Here is a 17,876-nt window from a genome sequence, read left to right on the forward strand (position 1 = left end):
TCTGTGTGCTTAAAGTTTGTTTGCCCGGCAGAAGCATGCAGTGCGAGCCGGACTCAGAGGGCGGGACTCTGGTTGGGGAGGACAGACAGCGGACTGAGCCGCGCTGCATGGAGCAGGAGAGGGGGACACCGCCGAGGACACAGGTCATGCGGGGAATGCGAGGATAAAGAGTATTGAATAGTTTTGTATGTATTCTTTTGTTTCTGAGCATGCATAGTCTTGCTCTTACAATTTTTTTTCGGATGAAAACCATACTAATTAAATGAAAATCGGACGTAGAGTTCACGTATGACAAAAATGTTATGGTCTGTACATCCAGCTTTTGTCGGACGATAAATAGGAATTGGCTGTCGAAAGCACCATACGAATGATACGAAAATCAGCAGATCGTTCGCTCAGATGACATTTTACTTCCAATTTTCGTATCGTGTGTACAGGCCTTTAGGAAGTCAGCCCGAGCCCCATCTGTAATGAAATGGCTAGCTCTGGTAACTCAGATATGTGAGATGCAGGAATTGCTGTTTACTAAACAGGATAGGCTAGAAAAATGTATTACTAGTAGTAAATGTAGTATTGCTGGAGTTGCTTTACCCACTCCCAAACATACCAATTATTGATGCTTTGCTCTGACTGAACTAGTTATACTTACAGATGGAACTGTCCCACCTGATGACCTGACAGGTGTCCTGAGATACCCTGGGATGATGAATAGGGAAGACTAGGCTGCCCCTCCCATGCTAACCTCCCTGATTTTCATTCAGTTTCTATTTACAATGAACAGCCATAATATTATGACCACCCACCATAACCTGTCAACTCAACTAGGTAGGTGAAGGTATGCTGTGATATCTGGCGCAGAGCTGTCTGCAGCAGATCCTTTAAGCTGCTAGAGGAGGCCTCCCATGTTTCATCAGACCAGACCACCTTCTTGCATTACTCCTGTGGTCCAATTCTGATGCTCATATGCCCATTGTGGGCGCTTTTGGCTGTGGACAAGGGTCAGTGTGGGCATCCTGACCAGTTTGTGGCTACACAGCCCCATACACAAAAACTGCAATGCACTCGGTGTTCTGACCGCTTTCTATCGGAAACCATATAAGCGCTTTTTAGCAATTTAAGCTACAGTAGCTCTTTTATTGGATCAGACCAGCCTTCTCCCCAAGTGCATCAATGAGCCTTGACTGCTCACGACCCTGTCGCCGGTTCGCCAGTTTTCCTTCCTTGCCCCACTTATGGTAGGTCCTGACCATTGCAGAGTGGGAAAATCCCACAAGTTTGGATTGAATCGATTCATCTTGGCTGGATGAGCAGGGACCCGCAGAAATTTGATCCATCAATATGGGCAGGCTGGTTGTACTGAAGTTGTCTTGACTGAATTGACATCAGTACAAGCCTGTCAGATTTTTTGCATGCGATCACTGCCAGCAGTTATAGCTGCTAGCTGTGCTCATTGTGTTCTGCCGGCATGAAAGGTTCCCCGCCGACAGAACACAATAGCACTGTATCAGGGATTCCCCCCATCAACACTCACTATGTTGATGGAGGAATGAAGCAATTTTCATTCATTCCTGTGGTGAAAGGAAAGAATTGTATACTCTGTCCTGCCTAAATCTTCTAAGTCCTGAGACTTCCCAGGATGCTCATAATAAATAAAAGCTTCAACTGGGCTACTGTATAACCTCACTGTGTCTATAGGCTCTGTAAATGTAAATTTAGCCCTGATTGCTGTAACAATTGCATTGCCTATAGCTCACTTTAGTCTGAAAATCTGCAGAGTTTGCAAAAGCAAAGGGTTTTCAATCTATGCACAGGGACCCAGAATGTATTTATGGTGTCCTTACTTCTGCCCAGAAGAATGGCAGAATCAGAAATCTGCGTTTCAAAAAGGAAGTACACCATTATTAAATCATTTTGTTCAGTGGAATTTTTCCAGGGTATAAATAGTGATTTGTAATGTACCTGTGTGTGTGATTATCTTTATCTGTATTTCTTTTTTTTCCTTGAACAACTTTCTAAATATGTGTTTGTGTTAATATGAACTTACTGCCAGGTATTTCTGTGTTTTTCACAGATGATTATGTAAATCTGTTCCCTAAAATAATCTGCGTTCATCTGTCCGTTCTCGCACTCCAAATGGCATATCAGAACCCAGGCGAACAGATGTCACTTCCTAATAAAATGCCATAGAAAACACTTTACTGGAATCGACATTGAGAGTGGCTTCATTAGATGTGAAGAGCAAGTCAATTCAACATTTCTGCCTAAAGCAAGTCTTTCTGTTGACTTACGAAGAAGATAATCAATACAGTATAGTATGTTAATAAGTGTAATAAACAGGGGACACACAAGTACTTGACAACATTCAGGAATGATTTCAGAAGCCAATCCTGTAGCGATAGTGCCTGGCCCTGTTTAGTCATTCTTGCGAGATTGACTTGGAAACTTAAAGTGGACATAAACCCCATTCATGAAATTTTAAATTGAGCACATATCTGTAGTGTTTACTTATCTCTCTCCAAAGCTCTAAGTGTCCTTCCTCTCTGGTGCTCCGTTCCTCTGTTATCAGCATGAGTCACTTTTGACGAATTCTCTGATACATGAGATCACAATGACTAAAAATTTTTGTCGGGAGGGAGCTTAGAGGGTGATTAGCAGGGAGCTGGTATATTCAGACTACAGCTTTGCCTCTTCCTGCGTTCTTCTGCCTATGTGGAGGGGGGGGGGTTGTCCTTTTCCTCCAATCAGTACTCACACAGTGTAAGTCCAGACTCCCCACCCACCCGTATGTGCTGCTGAAAGAGGAATCTACACTTTCCAAAGACTGTAGAAAGGGGAAGACAGCAAATATACAAGTAAAACATATGTAGATTTGTTTCATCTGTGTATCATCTGAGGCTGTTCACTTCATTGGATATATGTGAGGGTTTACATCCACTTTAACTTTTGCGGTCGGATCCACTCCATCCGACCGCATACTGTAAATATACGGCAGAAAATTGTCTCTCCTGCGCTAGATCACATACCTAGTACATGATCTGGCACTGCCGGGTTTGGAGCGCCACTGCTGGCCCTCTCCTGTGATTAGACACAGTAGGAGCTGATTGGCGGGTACAGCGATGTCCGCTGGCACTGCCAATGCTTCAGTACAGTGACAGAATGGCGGTCTGCCTATGTAAATAAGGCAGATTGCCGTCCTGTCACTACAGAAGACATGGATCCCGTGCCTCTGATAAGCAGGGGCACCAATCCATGCCTTCTCCTAGTACAAACACCTCCCCCATAGTAGTAAAGCACATCTTGGGCACACAGTTAACACTTCGATCCCCCTGATGTTAAACCCTTCCCTGCCAGTGTCATTAGTATAGTGACAGTGCTTCTTTTTTTAGCACTGGTCCCCAAAAAGTGTCAGTGTCCCGACTGTTATCACAGTATCGCAGTCCTGATATAATTCGCTACTGGCCGCCATTATTAGTAAAAAAAATAAATAAACAAAAATATCCCCTAGTTTGTAGAAGCAATAACTTTTGTGCAAACTAATTAATATATGCTTATTACATAGTTACATATGTTGAAAAAAGACACAAGTCCATCTAGTTCAACCAAAAAAAAAAATACATTCCCATTTACACAATCCTATACCCACAGTTGATCCAGATTATTGGATTTTTTTTTTTACCAAAAATATGTAGCAAAATATATTTTGGCATTAATTGATGAAGAAATTTGATTTTTTTTTTTTTTTTTTTTTTTTTTTGATGTTTTATAGCAGAAAGTAAAAAATATTTTTTATTTTTTTTCCTAAAATAGTAAGTCTTTTTTTGTTTATAGCACAAAAAATAAAAACCGCAGAGGTGATCAAATGCCACCAAAAGAAAGCTCTATTTTGTAGGGAGAAAAAGGACATATATTTTGTTTAGGTACAGCATCGCACGATCACGCAATTGTCAGTTAAAGTAATGGCAGTGCCGTATTGCAAAAATTGGCCTGGTCATAAAGGGGGGTAAACCTTTCGGAGCTGCAGTAGTTTTTCTGTTATAAAATTTTGCAAATAAATTATCTTTCTTTATGAATTCGGGCCAACATGTATTCTGCTACATTTCATTGAAGACAATAACCCAAATCAATGTATATTATTTAGTCTGCAGGAAAATGTTAGGGTTCACAAACTATGGTATACATCTGAAAATTGATCAATACAGATGTATTTATGGCCCAGCTCATTTCTTGGGACCTAAGAATGTCAGGACAGTACAGATATATCCCCCAAATGACCCCTTTTTTGAATGTAGATAGTACAAGGTATTTAGCAAGAGGAATGGCGAGTTTTTTGAAGTTGGCATTTTTTGTCATTTTTTTTGGAAAATTAAGAAATTTAAAAAAATATATATATATATATATATATATATATATATATATATATTTTTTTGTTGTCACCAGTGCAGTACAGAGTCGTCATATAATGACGACTTTTTAAACACACTTTGACCAAACCAATATAATGTTACCATAGTAACATTGTACTACTCCTGGGGAAGTGATCAGTATTTCTTCTTCTTCTCTTTTTTTTTTTTTTTTTTTTTTTTTTTTTTTTTTTTTTTTTTTTTTTTTTTTTACACATTGTTTGCATATAGCAATGAATTTCATTTTACTCAATGAAATCCATTCATTCAGTTTGTTTTGTTACAATTAGCTGCAATTGGCCACATCACTGTGACTAATCACAGCTAGCAACACAGTTGTATACATTATATGGCTTGAACGGAAGCCATCCCTTGTTTACAACTGTCATGTGACCTGCTGTCATTGGTTACAGCTGTCACATGCTACTGGCAACGGACCGGTACAGTGATCAATCATCGGGTGTGTCCGGTGGGCGCAACCAGTGACAGATCGCGCTGCAGCCGCACACGGGGCACCATCCGGGAGGACATCATATGATGTCCACCCGGATCGATGAGAGACCAGCCCCTGGCGTTATCCGCCCATAGACCAGACGGGAATGGGTCCATATTATGAGTACGTTCTGCTTTCACTTTGTCATGTGTTAGTTGGACATTCTGCCCTCAGTCTTGAATTTAGCTGAACAGAGCACATTTTATAAATGACATCCCACCTCCAGCACACATAATGGTCTTTCCCCAGTGTGTGTACACCCAGTGCACACATAAACATTGGTCTTTCCTCTTTATTCTTCCCCAAGACACATACTCTCCAGTTTCACTCCTCACTGTGCTGTCCCCACACTCCCATCACACAAATTACATTTCCCTCCTGTGGACATTTCTCACTGTGCATTCATACAAAGTCCGGAGATTCATGAAGCTCCGTTCAGCAGAAGTCTCTGCACCTTCCCTGCCCAAAAAAGGAGAGGAAGCTGGTTTGTATGTGATGGTCCTCTGTTCACATGTTTTCAAAGTTCTACCAGGTGGATGTTCAGGCCTTGGTTGAAGTGTGCTTTAGCCACAATGTGCTTCAAGGTGGCATCTGACTTTTTTGGGGTTCGTAACTCTTGTTGGGCCTGTTGGCAGTTACGTTTAGCTATATTGCTGCCTACCACCAGTTTATTGCTTTTGTATATCCCATTGTCTAAGAATATAACTCCTGTGTCCTGTACCGTACAGTTAAGTTGATAGGAATTTTGAATTACCTGTAAATTCCTTATCTTGAAATACAGTACAGGACACAGGCCTCTTCTCTGCTTGGTCACTCCTTTTTGCTTGCTTAAAAAAAGAAGTCACGCACAGTGGTTGGAGCTATACGATGTGCTCTGGAAGCCCTGGCAATTTTTTTTTTGCCCATGTTCAATCATGTGGAGGTGGCTGCATATAACCCATGGTCTGAGAATACAAGTGCATTCTATTCGATACTACAAGATTTATCTCAACAAGTCACAACAGGAAAGAAATTAAATCTCTCCAAATTGAGGGACATTCCATCTTAGATGTCACTGGAGCAAGTGTCCCCATCAGAAGATTTCCCCTCTTACCGTTTTGATGAGAATCAATTTTTTTTTTTTTTCCCCTTCTAGTCTTAGCAACAGTGGTCACTAGGACAAATAGAGAATGAATCTCCTCAACAGAAATTAAAACCTGTCAAAGGTTCTGATCATTCACCACTATGTCCATAATGAAGTAGGTAAGTTTTTGCTTTAGAAGTACTTTTCTACATTCTGCCCCCCCATGGGACAAAGTGCATGTAGTACGTTATCTCATGTTGCTAGGTACTTCCTATGTCTAGTTATGAAGTCTGACCTATCCCCCTTCCCATACAGCAATTCAAACCACTTGTAAGGAGACCTAGCCCTAGTAACTGCAGAGTATCTCAGCTCAGAGCTCTTTCTCAAGACAAGTTGCGGCAAGAGTAAGCTGACACACCCCCTTAGCAGTTTCAAAGTATCCATCTTTTTCCAAGCTGTTGAATTTGCCAGGTAGGGAAGATTGCAGGTTGAACGTCATAAATAAACTTGGGAAGCACCTGGGCAACATGTGAAAAAGTGCTATCTGTACCCTGTCCCATGGGAGCAGAACAGTGTAAAAAGGTTTTTCTTTAAAGCCCAATGCACATGGGTGAATGCAAAACTCTGGGTTTGTTCTGCGCACAGAAGCTGTAAGCAGTTACAGCTGCCCATAAATCTTTGTATAGCACACGGACATATTCCTGAACGCTGAATTTAGGAAACATGTCCATACGTTTTTATATGCAGGTGTATGTGAGTACCAGCATACTCCTGTTGTAAAACGCTGTGCAAACTGTTAGCGCTATATAAATCCTGTATAATAATAATAATATTCCTGTGTACATCTGCACACTGCCATTCATACACATTCATGTGCATGGGGCCTAATGCAGAGTTATGCCTTACTACACTAAGCAGAATTCAATTATTATGCTGTCAAACTACAGCGGATTTAATGATATTGAGGTTCATCATGGTTTGTGTTTTATAATAGTAATGTTTTTAGTGTTAATGAAACAGAATGAATGAGGCACATGTATCCGGGATTTTGCTGAAGCTGATTATCTGTGAAGATTATTCTTGCTGTGCAGTTGTGATTCATTTATTCACCATTGTTTTTTTGGGGTTTTTTTTTCTGGCACAGTAACAATAATACTTAATGCCTAAAGGTCAAGGCACACCTTATAAATAAATCAGGTGTTTAACCTTTTGCTTGCACTTTCAAGTGTGTACTTATAACCTGATTATTAACTATCTCTCCATGTAGGTAAGGATCTAGACTGGCAGCAGCCATTCTGTGCCAGTGTTTTGACCACGAACAGCTTGCTGTAAATTCAATGCCTATAAATATCATGTAGGGTTAAATAGACCAAATCACCTTTGCACCCATGTAAATTCATTTAAAAATACATTTGTGATATTTACTCACTTGTAATGATCCTAGGCCTAGCCCCCCAGTACAGTCATTGGTGTCTTTTTATTATCTGTGCTTTATTTAGTTTTTTTCTAGGCCAAATGGTTACTGTTTTTATTAGAGCTGCACAATTAATTGTTAAAGAATCGAGATCACGATTCTACCCCTCTTGCGATCTTAAAGCGGAGTACCACCCAAAAGTGGAACTTGTGCTCATTTGTCTGCTCCCCCTCCGGTGCCACATTTTGGTACCTTTCAGGGGGGGAGAGCGCATACCTGTCCCCACTTCCGGGAGCTCGGGCCGTGGCGAATTACGTCAGCAGTTTGGCTACCTCCTCCTTCCCCCGCCTCTGGGCCAGTAGGAGAGCGCATGCGCAGTAGGGACCCGGTGTGAAGCCGTAATGCTGCACTGCCGGGTTCCCTTACTGGCAATGGGGGCAGCACCAGCACCCGACAGCTGATGGAAACATCAGCTGCGGTGCCGACATCGCTGGACTCCAGGACAGTTGTGTCCTGTTATTAAAAGTCAGCATCTGCAGTGTGTGTGTGTGTGTAGCTGCTGGTTTTTAATTTTTGCATTGTGGGGGACCTCCTCTTTAACACAGCCTTTTCCGATTCAGTGCAGAGAGTTCACTGCTGACAGTTGTCAAAAAAAAAAAAAACAGGCAGCCTGCCAAGTTTATCACAACATCACTAGGTGGAGATAAAGAGAAACATTGTATCTTCTGTTCTTTTAGATCAAAGTAATGAACTTCGGTCGATAAATGAGAATCCTGATCTTTATTCTAAGCAAAAAAATTGTGATTCTCATTTTGGCCAGAATCATGCAGCTCTACTGTTTATTGAAACCTCTATCCTTTATAAATGCATTGTAATGGCAAAATTAGGGGTAAAAAATGCAGTACCTCTCTGCACATTTCCTCATGTTTTATCCCTGTAAAGCCCTGGTGCCCAATCTGCACCCCTTTGGTGTTTAACAAAAGTTCCTTAATAGTAGTAAAGTCTAGTAAAGCAACGTGTCCATATTCTCTGTCTATGCCCTATAGCATGACTTCTGTCTCCAACTACTGCAATAGAACAATCTCAGACCATTTCTTCCAGTAAGTCTTCAGTCTGACAGTTTTCTGTAGCATTATGTGTTATAAATATTATAAGAGGACCTTTGGAGACATTAGGGGTTGCAATTGAGGTCCCCATTACCTTGCAAGTTGACAGCCAGTGCTTTAAAGACCCTGTAAGTACAAAAAAAAAAATAAAAAATCATATTTATATGCCTGAAAATGCACCTGGTTCCTAATTTCATGTTGTGGACTGATGTAATGTGCATTTTTGGACTGAAATTGCTAGAAGCCGTGCTCTGTTGTGTTTTGTTAAACTGCTGAATCTCGCTCCCTCTTATCACCACAAAATAGTGACTTATTTTATAGCCCATAATTAAAAAATGGCTTCCTTAAAGTGTTTGTAAAGTACATTTTTTTTTTTTTTTTTTAAATAAAAAAAGAAAAGAGGGTGTACATGTCTGCTCTGTGCAATGGTATTGTACACCATGGCTCCTTACCCTCTCTTCTGGGGGGCAGTGCTGTCCACTACTCTTCTCCTGTGTGTGCTCCTATAGCAAGCCATGTGCTTTTGGAGGCATTCCTGAGCTGTGTGCGCCTATAGACACACACAGCGTGGCTCAGCCATGCCCCCTGGGATTTGACAGCAGCAGAAGCCAATGGCTCCCACTGCTTTAAATGTAGCCTGTGAGAGTAGGGAGATGGAAGAGAAAAGCTGCAGCTGGGCACAGCTCTGGATCGATAAAGGACTCGGCTAAGTGTTTAAGGTGGGTGGGTGTGGCGGAAGGGAGAATGGCTAGTGGAAGGTTTTTTTACCCTAATGCAAAGAAGGTGTTCAGGTAAATAAAAACTTTTGACTTTAGAACCAATTTTTAACCAGTTCCCGACTGCGCTATTGCCAAACGACGGCAACAGCGCGGTCGCAAATTGACAGGAGGGCGCCATATGATGTCCTTCTGCAATCTTGCTTCCCGCATGCCCACTGCAGCGTACTCTGTGATTGCCATGTCCTTAGGACACAGCTGATCACAGATCGGGATAAAGATCCAGTCACAGCTGCTCTTTACCACGTGGTCCAGTCACAGCTGACCACGATGTAAACATAAGCCAATTATCGGAATTCCTTTCCTCACGCTGACAGCATAAGGAGAGGGGAGCCGGTAACTGGCTTGTGTGAAAGAGACATGTACACTGGTAATCAGGGCAGTCCCAACAGTGCCCATCAGTTCTGCTAATCAGTGCCCACCAGTGCAGCCTCATCAGCGCACATCAGTATTGGAGAAAAATTACCTGTTTGCAAAACTTATAATAAACTATGAAAATTGTTCATGTTTTGTTTGTTTCTTTTATTTTCAGTCTTTTTTGTTTATTAAATACCAAAAAAAAAGATTAAATGCCACCAAAAGAAAGCTCTATTTGTGTGAAAAAATTATACATATTTCATACGGGTACAGTGTTGCATGTCCGCTCAATTGTCATTCAAAGTGTGACAGCTTTGAAAATTGGCCTGTGCGGGAAGGGGGTAAAAGTGCCCGGTAGGCAAGAGAACACATGAAGTGTGTACAGGGCAGCTCTGAATTTTTTACATGATCAACAGATATTTATTTATTTTAATTTGTCAAAAAGATATGCCAGAATGCTTTTAGGGCGCATTCTTGCGTGCTAACGCACCTGCACAATATGCAGTGTATTCCAGAGTCTTTTTTTATTGTGAATGGAACCCAAATGCACTGTACAGCATAGTGCAATATTCAGAGTTTTGAAAAAAAAAAAAGTAATGCACGTGTTTGTTTTTTTTTTGGTGTGTTGGCATCCCATTCATAACAAATAGGCTGCCTTAACACAATGCCATTTGATATGTGCAAAAATGAGCATTACGAGACATTTTGTTCATGCATTGCAGTCAATCTCTTTAGTGTGATTGTGTCCTATGGTATATTTAACAGACCAAAGGGGAACAAATAAGATAAATTCATTGTTAGGGGTTATACACGTTTTACTGTTTACATACATTTTACTAGTCCCTAGACATGGTGGCTGCATTTGTTTTCTTTTTTGCTCTGGCTAAGAGCATTTTCAGCTGGTACAGAAAACACCTGTTGATCTTGCCAGAAATGGAGTGCCCTTGTCATCTCTCGTGAGCTGAACTGAATGCATAAACAATGTTATCTTCCTTTTGTAAGCTACTAATCACATCAGCCCCAATGTAATGGGGATGAATGACCACGGCTCTCTACATAGATATAGTGGAGAAAATAGGAGAGAGGAAATAGTTTATTTACAGGATTAAAATCTAAGGATTCCTAAATTGCAATATTTTACAGTTCTTGTTGTGTTGTTTTTTGTTTTGTTTAGTTGCACTTTAAGTTTAACAAGGTATGAAAAACAATTAGAAATGTATTACCGGTTAGTAGTTGTGTCAGGTACCTGGATAAATGATTCTCATGTTTGCTGTATAGGGGGAAGCCAAGGGGATGAGTTAAGAAATTGGTACCTGAAAAAGAAGAGGAAGAACTTGTTAGGATGCAGAAGCAAAAAATACGTTTGGAAAAGGCTTGAAGAGAGAAATAGAGGCAAGCAAAAGGGTAAAGAAATGGAGAAGTATAGATGAATAGGTCAAAAAAAAGGGAAAGGAGGGGAAAAGGCATTGGGTAATGTTACACTGTCTTATAGTAGCTAAACAGAATTATTACATTATAGGTATGATGTATACATTATGGAGATTGCCATATTTATGGAAAGATCTTACATGTAAAAGATGTTTCTCAAGTCTGCCAAGCACTGTATTGTTTATATAAAGGTGTTTATATTGTTTATATAAAGGGTCCATTCTACCAGTCCATCTGTTATCAACTGTGCCATTTAGGGATGCGCTGGCCACCATGGGTGTGAAGGCGGTTAGTGTCTTCTAGGTAATGTAACTGTAGACACTTAGTTAAATAACTATGTAAAGTATAACCCCTGTCAGTTTTCTTTTTTTTTTTTTTTTTTGCCATCTGCGTCCTATAGCAGAGATCTCCCTTCACTTCCTGTCCCATAGCCAAAATAGGAAGTGAGAGGTAATCCCTTCAAAGTGAGGGAATTCTGGGGTGTCATCTGGTTCACCAGAACTATGATGGAAAAGGGACCTGGGGGTCCTAGTAGATGACATGCAATGCCAAGCTGCTGCAAGCAAAGCCAACAGAATATTGGCATGCATTAAAAAGGGGATCAACTCCAGACATAAAATTATAATTTTCCCACTCTACTAGACTCTGGTCCGGGCACACCTGGAGTATGCCGTCCAGTTCTGGGCACCAGTCCTCAGGAAGGATGTGCTGAAACTGGAGAGGGTCCAGAGAAGGGCAACAAAGCTAATAAAGAGTCTGGAGGATATTATTTATGAGGAAAGACTGCAAGCACTGAACTTATTCTCTCTGGAGAAAAGACGCTTGAGAGGGGAAATGATTTCAATATACAAATACTGTATGGTGACCCCACAATAGGGATAAAACTTTTCCACACAAGGGAATTCAAAAAGACACGCGGCCATTCACTAAAACTAGAAGAGAATCGGTTTAACCTCAAACTGCGTAGAGGGTTCTTTACTGTTAGAGTGGTTAGGATGTGGAATTCTCTTCCACAAGCAGTGGTTTCAGGGGGAAGCATCGATAATTTAAAAAAACTATTAGATGGGCACCTTTAACGACCATAACATGCAAGGATATACAATGTAATATGAACATATAAGCATACACACAGGTTGGACTGGATGGACTTGTGTCTTTTTTTCAAACTCTCCAACTATATAACTGGTTGCCATTGGAAGATTTCCCCTCTATTACTATTCTGGTGTGTCAACCAAAAATTTAGGATCTTATACTTTCACTTTTAATGATAATGGTAAACAGGACAAATAGGGAGGGTAAATCTCCCTTAACGGGGGGGCACAGACCGCTATAACCCTGACAAGTTTTCTAATCCCTCTCAACTCTATCAAAACATAAATAAAAAAATTGCCATTAGTTACTTTATTTTTTAATGTTTTGTTCACTAGTGAAATAACTTCAAACCTGTTCTTTTGCCGAGCAGCAATACATCAGCTGAAGTTTGAAATTAGTCCTAGGGGTGGGGTGGAATTTAGGTGGGTTTTACAGTAGTCATGCACTGATACAATTTTTTTTTACAGTGAGTACAAGTACAGATACTTTTTTTTTTTAGTACTTGCCAATACCAATTACCAATACCTACTGCAACTGTTTTGTTTTAACTTCAGCTGTCCGCAATGATAAAAAGCATTGAAAAGTTATTTACAAATTATTATTTTTTTTTAATTTGGCACTTTTTCAATGTGAAATGTGTAAATATATGGTAATATATATGTGTAAAAATATTCACTAACAAAGCAAACAAAAAAAAGTTTTAATTGTTTATCAGTTATAAAACAGACATGAACAAAAGAAAAAAAGCAGGAAAATAATAATTGGAGGAGAATATGGAGTTAATTAAGGCTGATTAGAGTAAATAGGGGTTATAAAAGAGGAACATTTGTTCATCCCTTTGATCTGCAGATGAAGAAACAGAAATATAGAAAAAGAAACAATGTTTCTTTTTATTTTAGTGTTTCAGGGCTGAGCAGTGTTGTTAATAAACATTGCTGGCTGCTTTTTTTTTTTTTTAACTGCTCCAATTACTGGACTTCTTTAACACTGGGGAGACCCACTGACAGCTCAAAGATCCAGGCCTGAAAGTATCGGTTTCAGGTATCGGTGCATTTGCACGAGTACCGATACTTGTGAAAATACTCGGTATCAGCACCGATACTAGTATCGGTGCAACCCTAGTTTACTGTAAGGGGAGGGATAGATGTGTTACAAATGTATGCAAATTATTGAGGTTTCAGCAAGTAATGTAATTCTTGTATGTGTATTAAGCCCTTTAACTTGTGCTGTCCAAAATGAAAATATATTTTCACAATTGAGGCTACCACATAAAAGGTATTTTACTGACTTGGATTCTATCAATTTTAGTAATAAGGCAGAAGTTTGATTTTTTTTTTTTTTTTGTCACACCACATGTGATATTGTTTTAGTGTGGTTCACAGCTCAGACAATAAGAAGTACTGTAATCTGTTGGTTTCCAACCAGGGGCATGTGAACCCCAAGAGTTGCACCCTGAGATTATTAGGAGTATGCAAAAACAATGAAATGGCAGAATAAGGCATGAGAGTATAGGCTACCGCCTTTCAGGAGTGCCCGCACAGTCCATATTTTTACAGTTTGGTTTTTTTTTTCTGTGACTTGGAGAAAAAATGTTATTCAGTTGCTAAGTGACACTAAGCAGGCGTAGTGCAGGCCTTGGCAAGCAGGAAGAGTAGCAGATTCTACATCTCCATCTTCAGATTTAATTTACACTTACTGAAAGCAGTCACAACACGTGACCACCTCTGCCCGTAAGTCTGTGCAGCAGTGGCTTACCCAAACACCCGTCTCAATGCAGGACTCAGAGAGAGGATCCTCATGGTACATCACTGCCTCCATTGACACTGCACTGCCACATCATTCTGCCCGGTGCCCGACAGATGCCAAGTGCCCCAAAAAACACCCGCCTGCGACCCAATGCACACAAGTCCTAGAGGAGAGCCTGGAGGTGAAGAGGAGCAGACAATGGGAGCCAGGGGTGGGGTGGCCGATGGATGGATGAATGAATATGTGATTAAAGTCAGTAAATTAGCTCATTCATCCAATGTTTTTTAATTCAATTATTGGGCCAGATATTTACATTTGCAACTTATGATTATGAAATATTCATATAATAATATGAACAGTAACTATATCATTTACAAATATTTTTCTAGCATGAAGGGTAAAATTTACAGGAATGGCTAATGAAGTGAAAATAAGGTTGGGAGCCACTGTTGTAACCTGTAACAGTTATCTACGTTGACCTCACATAATTAAAGAGCGAATAAAAGCCTGTTGGAACATACTGCTGGCTGTTTTCGTCTTGTAACGGTCTGTTAACTAAACATCTAAAGATTTATTTTTTTCATAAAAGCATAATGTTTGATCTCAGATTGGTTGTGAATGTTTGGTGTGTGAAAGAAGAGTGATAGAATAGGATGAAAAGTAAAGTCTGCCCCAAGCAGACATGGGCGACAGTTTGACAGGAGGAGATTGAGACTTCCTTTACAGTCAATGTGTACACAGCCTCTCAATCCTCAGAGCTGAACAGAGATACAAGCTAGTGTTGAGGCTGTGCAAAACTATGTCAGATTTTCATGGTGGAGGTCATTTACAGTAATGACATGTCCAGGTTAACACCCCAAATGTAATTATCTCTTTGAACAGTGGTGAAAACAAAAGTAGATGACTCTGCATTTTTTATGTGACACATTTTGTTTATCATTAAACCAAGTTGATCATTTCAAGTAAAGCGAGATAGTTTCATTTTTATTTTTGTTTGTTGCACAATACCTGTATGTGCTGGTCTTCCTTTGGATTATTCTATACTTACAGAGGTTAAACTTGTAATAAATACATGATGATTTTTGATTTGGGAATACCATTTAGCAGTGTAATGTTTATTACTTGAGAAAAGTTAGTTCATGCAGCAGTACATCGAAAAATAAGTCCTTGGAAGATCAAGAGGACCTTTTGCTTGTGTGGGGGTACATAAAAAAAAAATTCTTTCATTGCTCAGAACTTATTGGATAACCCCCCCCCCTCCCCCCCTATTAAATCCTAAGAGCAGTGGCATTAAAGGCTTTTGTTAATAAAATCCTCCACCCGTGAAAAGTGTGAACAGTTTATTAGGTAGGATAGGCATTGTTATTAGATGGCGATTATGATTTTGAAAGTTCTCTCTACTGGGTGACTACGACCTCCTTTTTCTTTTTTTTTTTTTTTTCTTTTTTCATACATGCCCTCAGGCCTAAAAACAGTTCATGTTTTGCAGATATCCACACAAGTAGTTGCACTGCATTTCTAAGACACTAATGTGAGGTAGCTGGCTATTATAGTTCTAATTACATAGGAGCATGTGTTTACCTACATCTTCCACCCAGCTTAAAGTGGATTGCCACCCATTTGTGTGTTTATTAAAAGTTAGCAGCTACAAAAATTGTAGCTGCTGACTTTTAATAGACAGACACTCGCCGGTCCCACGGTCCAGCAATGCGGCCAACCAAAGCTTCACTTCTCTCCTTCTCTTCGTGGTGCTGGCATTGCAGTTGTGGGCACCCGGCTGTGACAGCTTGCGGCTATACAGCCAGGTGCACACTGCGCATGCGCCGGTCGCGCTGCACGTTCTTAATGCCTGGGCAATCTTCTGGGACCTGTGATGTGTCCTAGAAGATTGCAGGGAGAGAGGGGGGAGAAGAGAACTTCTGCTCAGCGACGTAGCGCCATGAGCGGAAGTGGGAGCTGGGTACCTGTCAAAACTAGGTAACTCGCAACCCCCCCCCCAAAGAAATGCCATCCATATGTGGCATGTCAGGAGTCCTTAAAGTAGAAGTTCTACTTTTGGGTGGAACTCTGCTTTAAGGAGTGTAGACTTTCATCGCTACTTGTTTTCAACCTGCACTAAATCTGACTTAATAATTGAAATATGTTTATTAGTATGCAAGTCTGTAGTAAGTCATTTCAGACTCCGCTGTACAAATACAGTACCTCCCCCACTTAGTGTTGCTAAACCCAGAACCCTGCATTCTCTATATCTGGTTTCCCACAGAACACGGAAATACAGTTATTTTAGTAGTATCAGTGTCTGGTTAAAGCTTGTAGGAGGAGTTTTCATTCTACTCTGTCCTATGAGGCTGCAGGATGCCTGAACCTCTGCCTATACAGTGCTGAGTGGCCCTTTGCCGATTACCACCCCCCCACCCACCCCAAGAAAAAAAAATTCTAGCAGTGCACACCAAGCAGCGCCCAGGGCTCTGTACTATCAGATGACTTGGGGACTGTGAAAGAAGACAGGATCAAACAGCCTTCTTACACAATGCAGAGGATTAACCCCTTAGGTTCCACAGTGGGTATAACGAGCATGCTTTACTGGATAGACAGACTAATTTTACTGTTGTGGGTTTAGTAACACTTTAACACTCCATGTCCACATGTACAATCATTACTTCCCTCATTCAACCCCGCTATTTTAGACAAGGTGGCTAAACTTTTTTTTCTAATGCCCACCTAACCACCTGGACCCCGTTTCCTTGCAAATGCTACGGTCACCCTCTGGCTGTAGCCTACACTCTTGAACTCCCATCTTCATTCTCTTCCTCTTTTCTGTCATCTTCCCCAACTCTCTAAAACATGCACTAGTTGCCCTCATACTTAAAAAGCCTTCTTTGGACCCCACCAATCTTCACTCCCAGGTCTCGCCTCCACTACTGCAACTCCCTCCTCATTGACTTACCCATAGGCTATCCCCCCTTCAGTCCATCATGAATCCTGCTGCCCAATTCCTCCATCTTACCAACTATTCAGTGTCTGCCATCCATGTCTGCCAATCCCTCCACTGGCTTCCACTCACCCAACAAATCAGGTTCAAAATACTAACAACAACTTACAAAGCCATCCACAACTCTACCCCTAGCTATATCACTAACCTAGTCTCAAAATACCAACCTACTCCTTCCCTTCGTTCCTTCCAAGACCTTCTGCTCTCTAGCTCCCTCCTCACCTCCTCCCATACTCACCTCCAGGACTTTTCCTGAGCCTCTTATCCTGTGGAACTCCTTACTCCAATCTGTCTATCTCCTACTCTATCCACTTTTAGATGATCCCTGAAAACCCCAAGTAACAACTGTACGTTTATTTTCTCCATCAGCTTATTCCCCACAGTTATTACCTTCTGTATCACTTGATTGTAAATTGTAAGCGCTAACCAGCAGGGCCCCCTACTTTCTCTATATTGAATTGTATTGTAACTGTACGCCCTCATGTTGTACAGCGCTGCACAAACTGTCGGCGCTATGTAAAACCTATATTATTATAATAATAATAATAATTGGCATGTTTTATTGTATTTTATGTCTTGTTCAGATTCTAAAGGCAAAGAGACTGCAGCAATGAAAGCTGACCTCCTGCGGGCTCGTAATATGAAAAGGTACATCAATCAGCTGACAGTTGCCAAGAAGCAGTGTGAGAAAAGGATCAAACTACTTGGGGGTCCAGCATATGACCAGCAGGATGATGGGACCTCAGATGATTCAGATTGCCCGCAGAGCCAGAAGGTACTGCCTATTCACATTACTTAAAGTGTATCACTAAGGTGGCTGCATTCGTTTTCTTGTTTCCCTCAATTTTCACCTGGTGATCCTTAGGGTGAAGAAGCACACTCACTGTGCTGTACCTGTGAAGTTTTAAGCAGGGTTATCACCCTAACACAGGACACATCCCCATCTCCTTTTTTTTCTTAACCTGATTCAAATGTGAACTGAGCAGGGCTGATCATGCTACGTGAGGTT

The 17,876-nt window shown here is 40.8% G+C and overlaps 1 protein-coding gene across 1 annotated transcript in view; it reads left to right on the forward strand.

The window, feature by feature from the left end:
• The window catches only part of SNX25 (sorting nexin 25), a 254,772-nt gene that overhangs the window by 191,599 nt on the left and 45,297 nt on the right, over window positions 1-17,876 (forward strand). The window contains exon 7 of the mRNA XM_073607376.1: window positions 17,452-17,642. Within this exon, the coding sequence (XP_073463477.1) occupies window positions 17,452-17,642 (191 nt within the window). The remainder of the gene's footprint in view (window positions 1-17,451; window positions 17,643-17,876) is intronic.

Source organism: Aquarana catesbeiana, linkage group LG01 (genome assembly GCF_042186555.1).
Source record: "Aquarana catesbeiana isolate 2022-GZ linkage group LG01, ASM4218655v1, whole genome shotgun sequence".
NCBI classification, from domain to species: domain Eukaryota; kingdom Metazoa; phylum Chordata; class Amphibia; order Anura; family Ranidae; genus Aquarana; species Aquarana catesbeiana.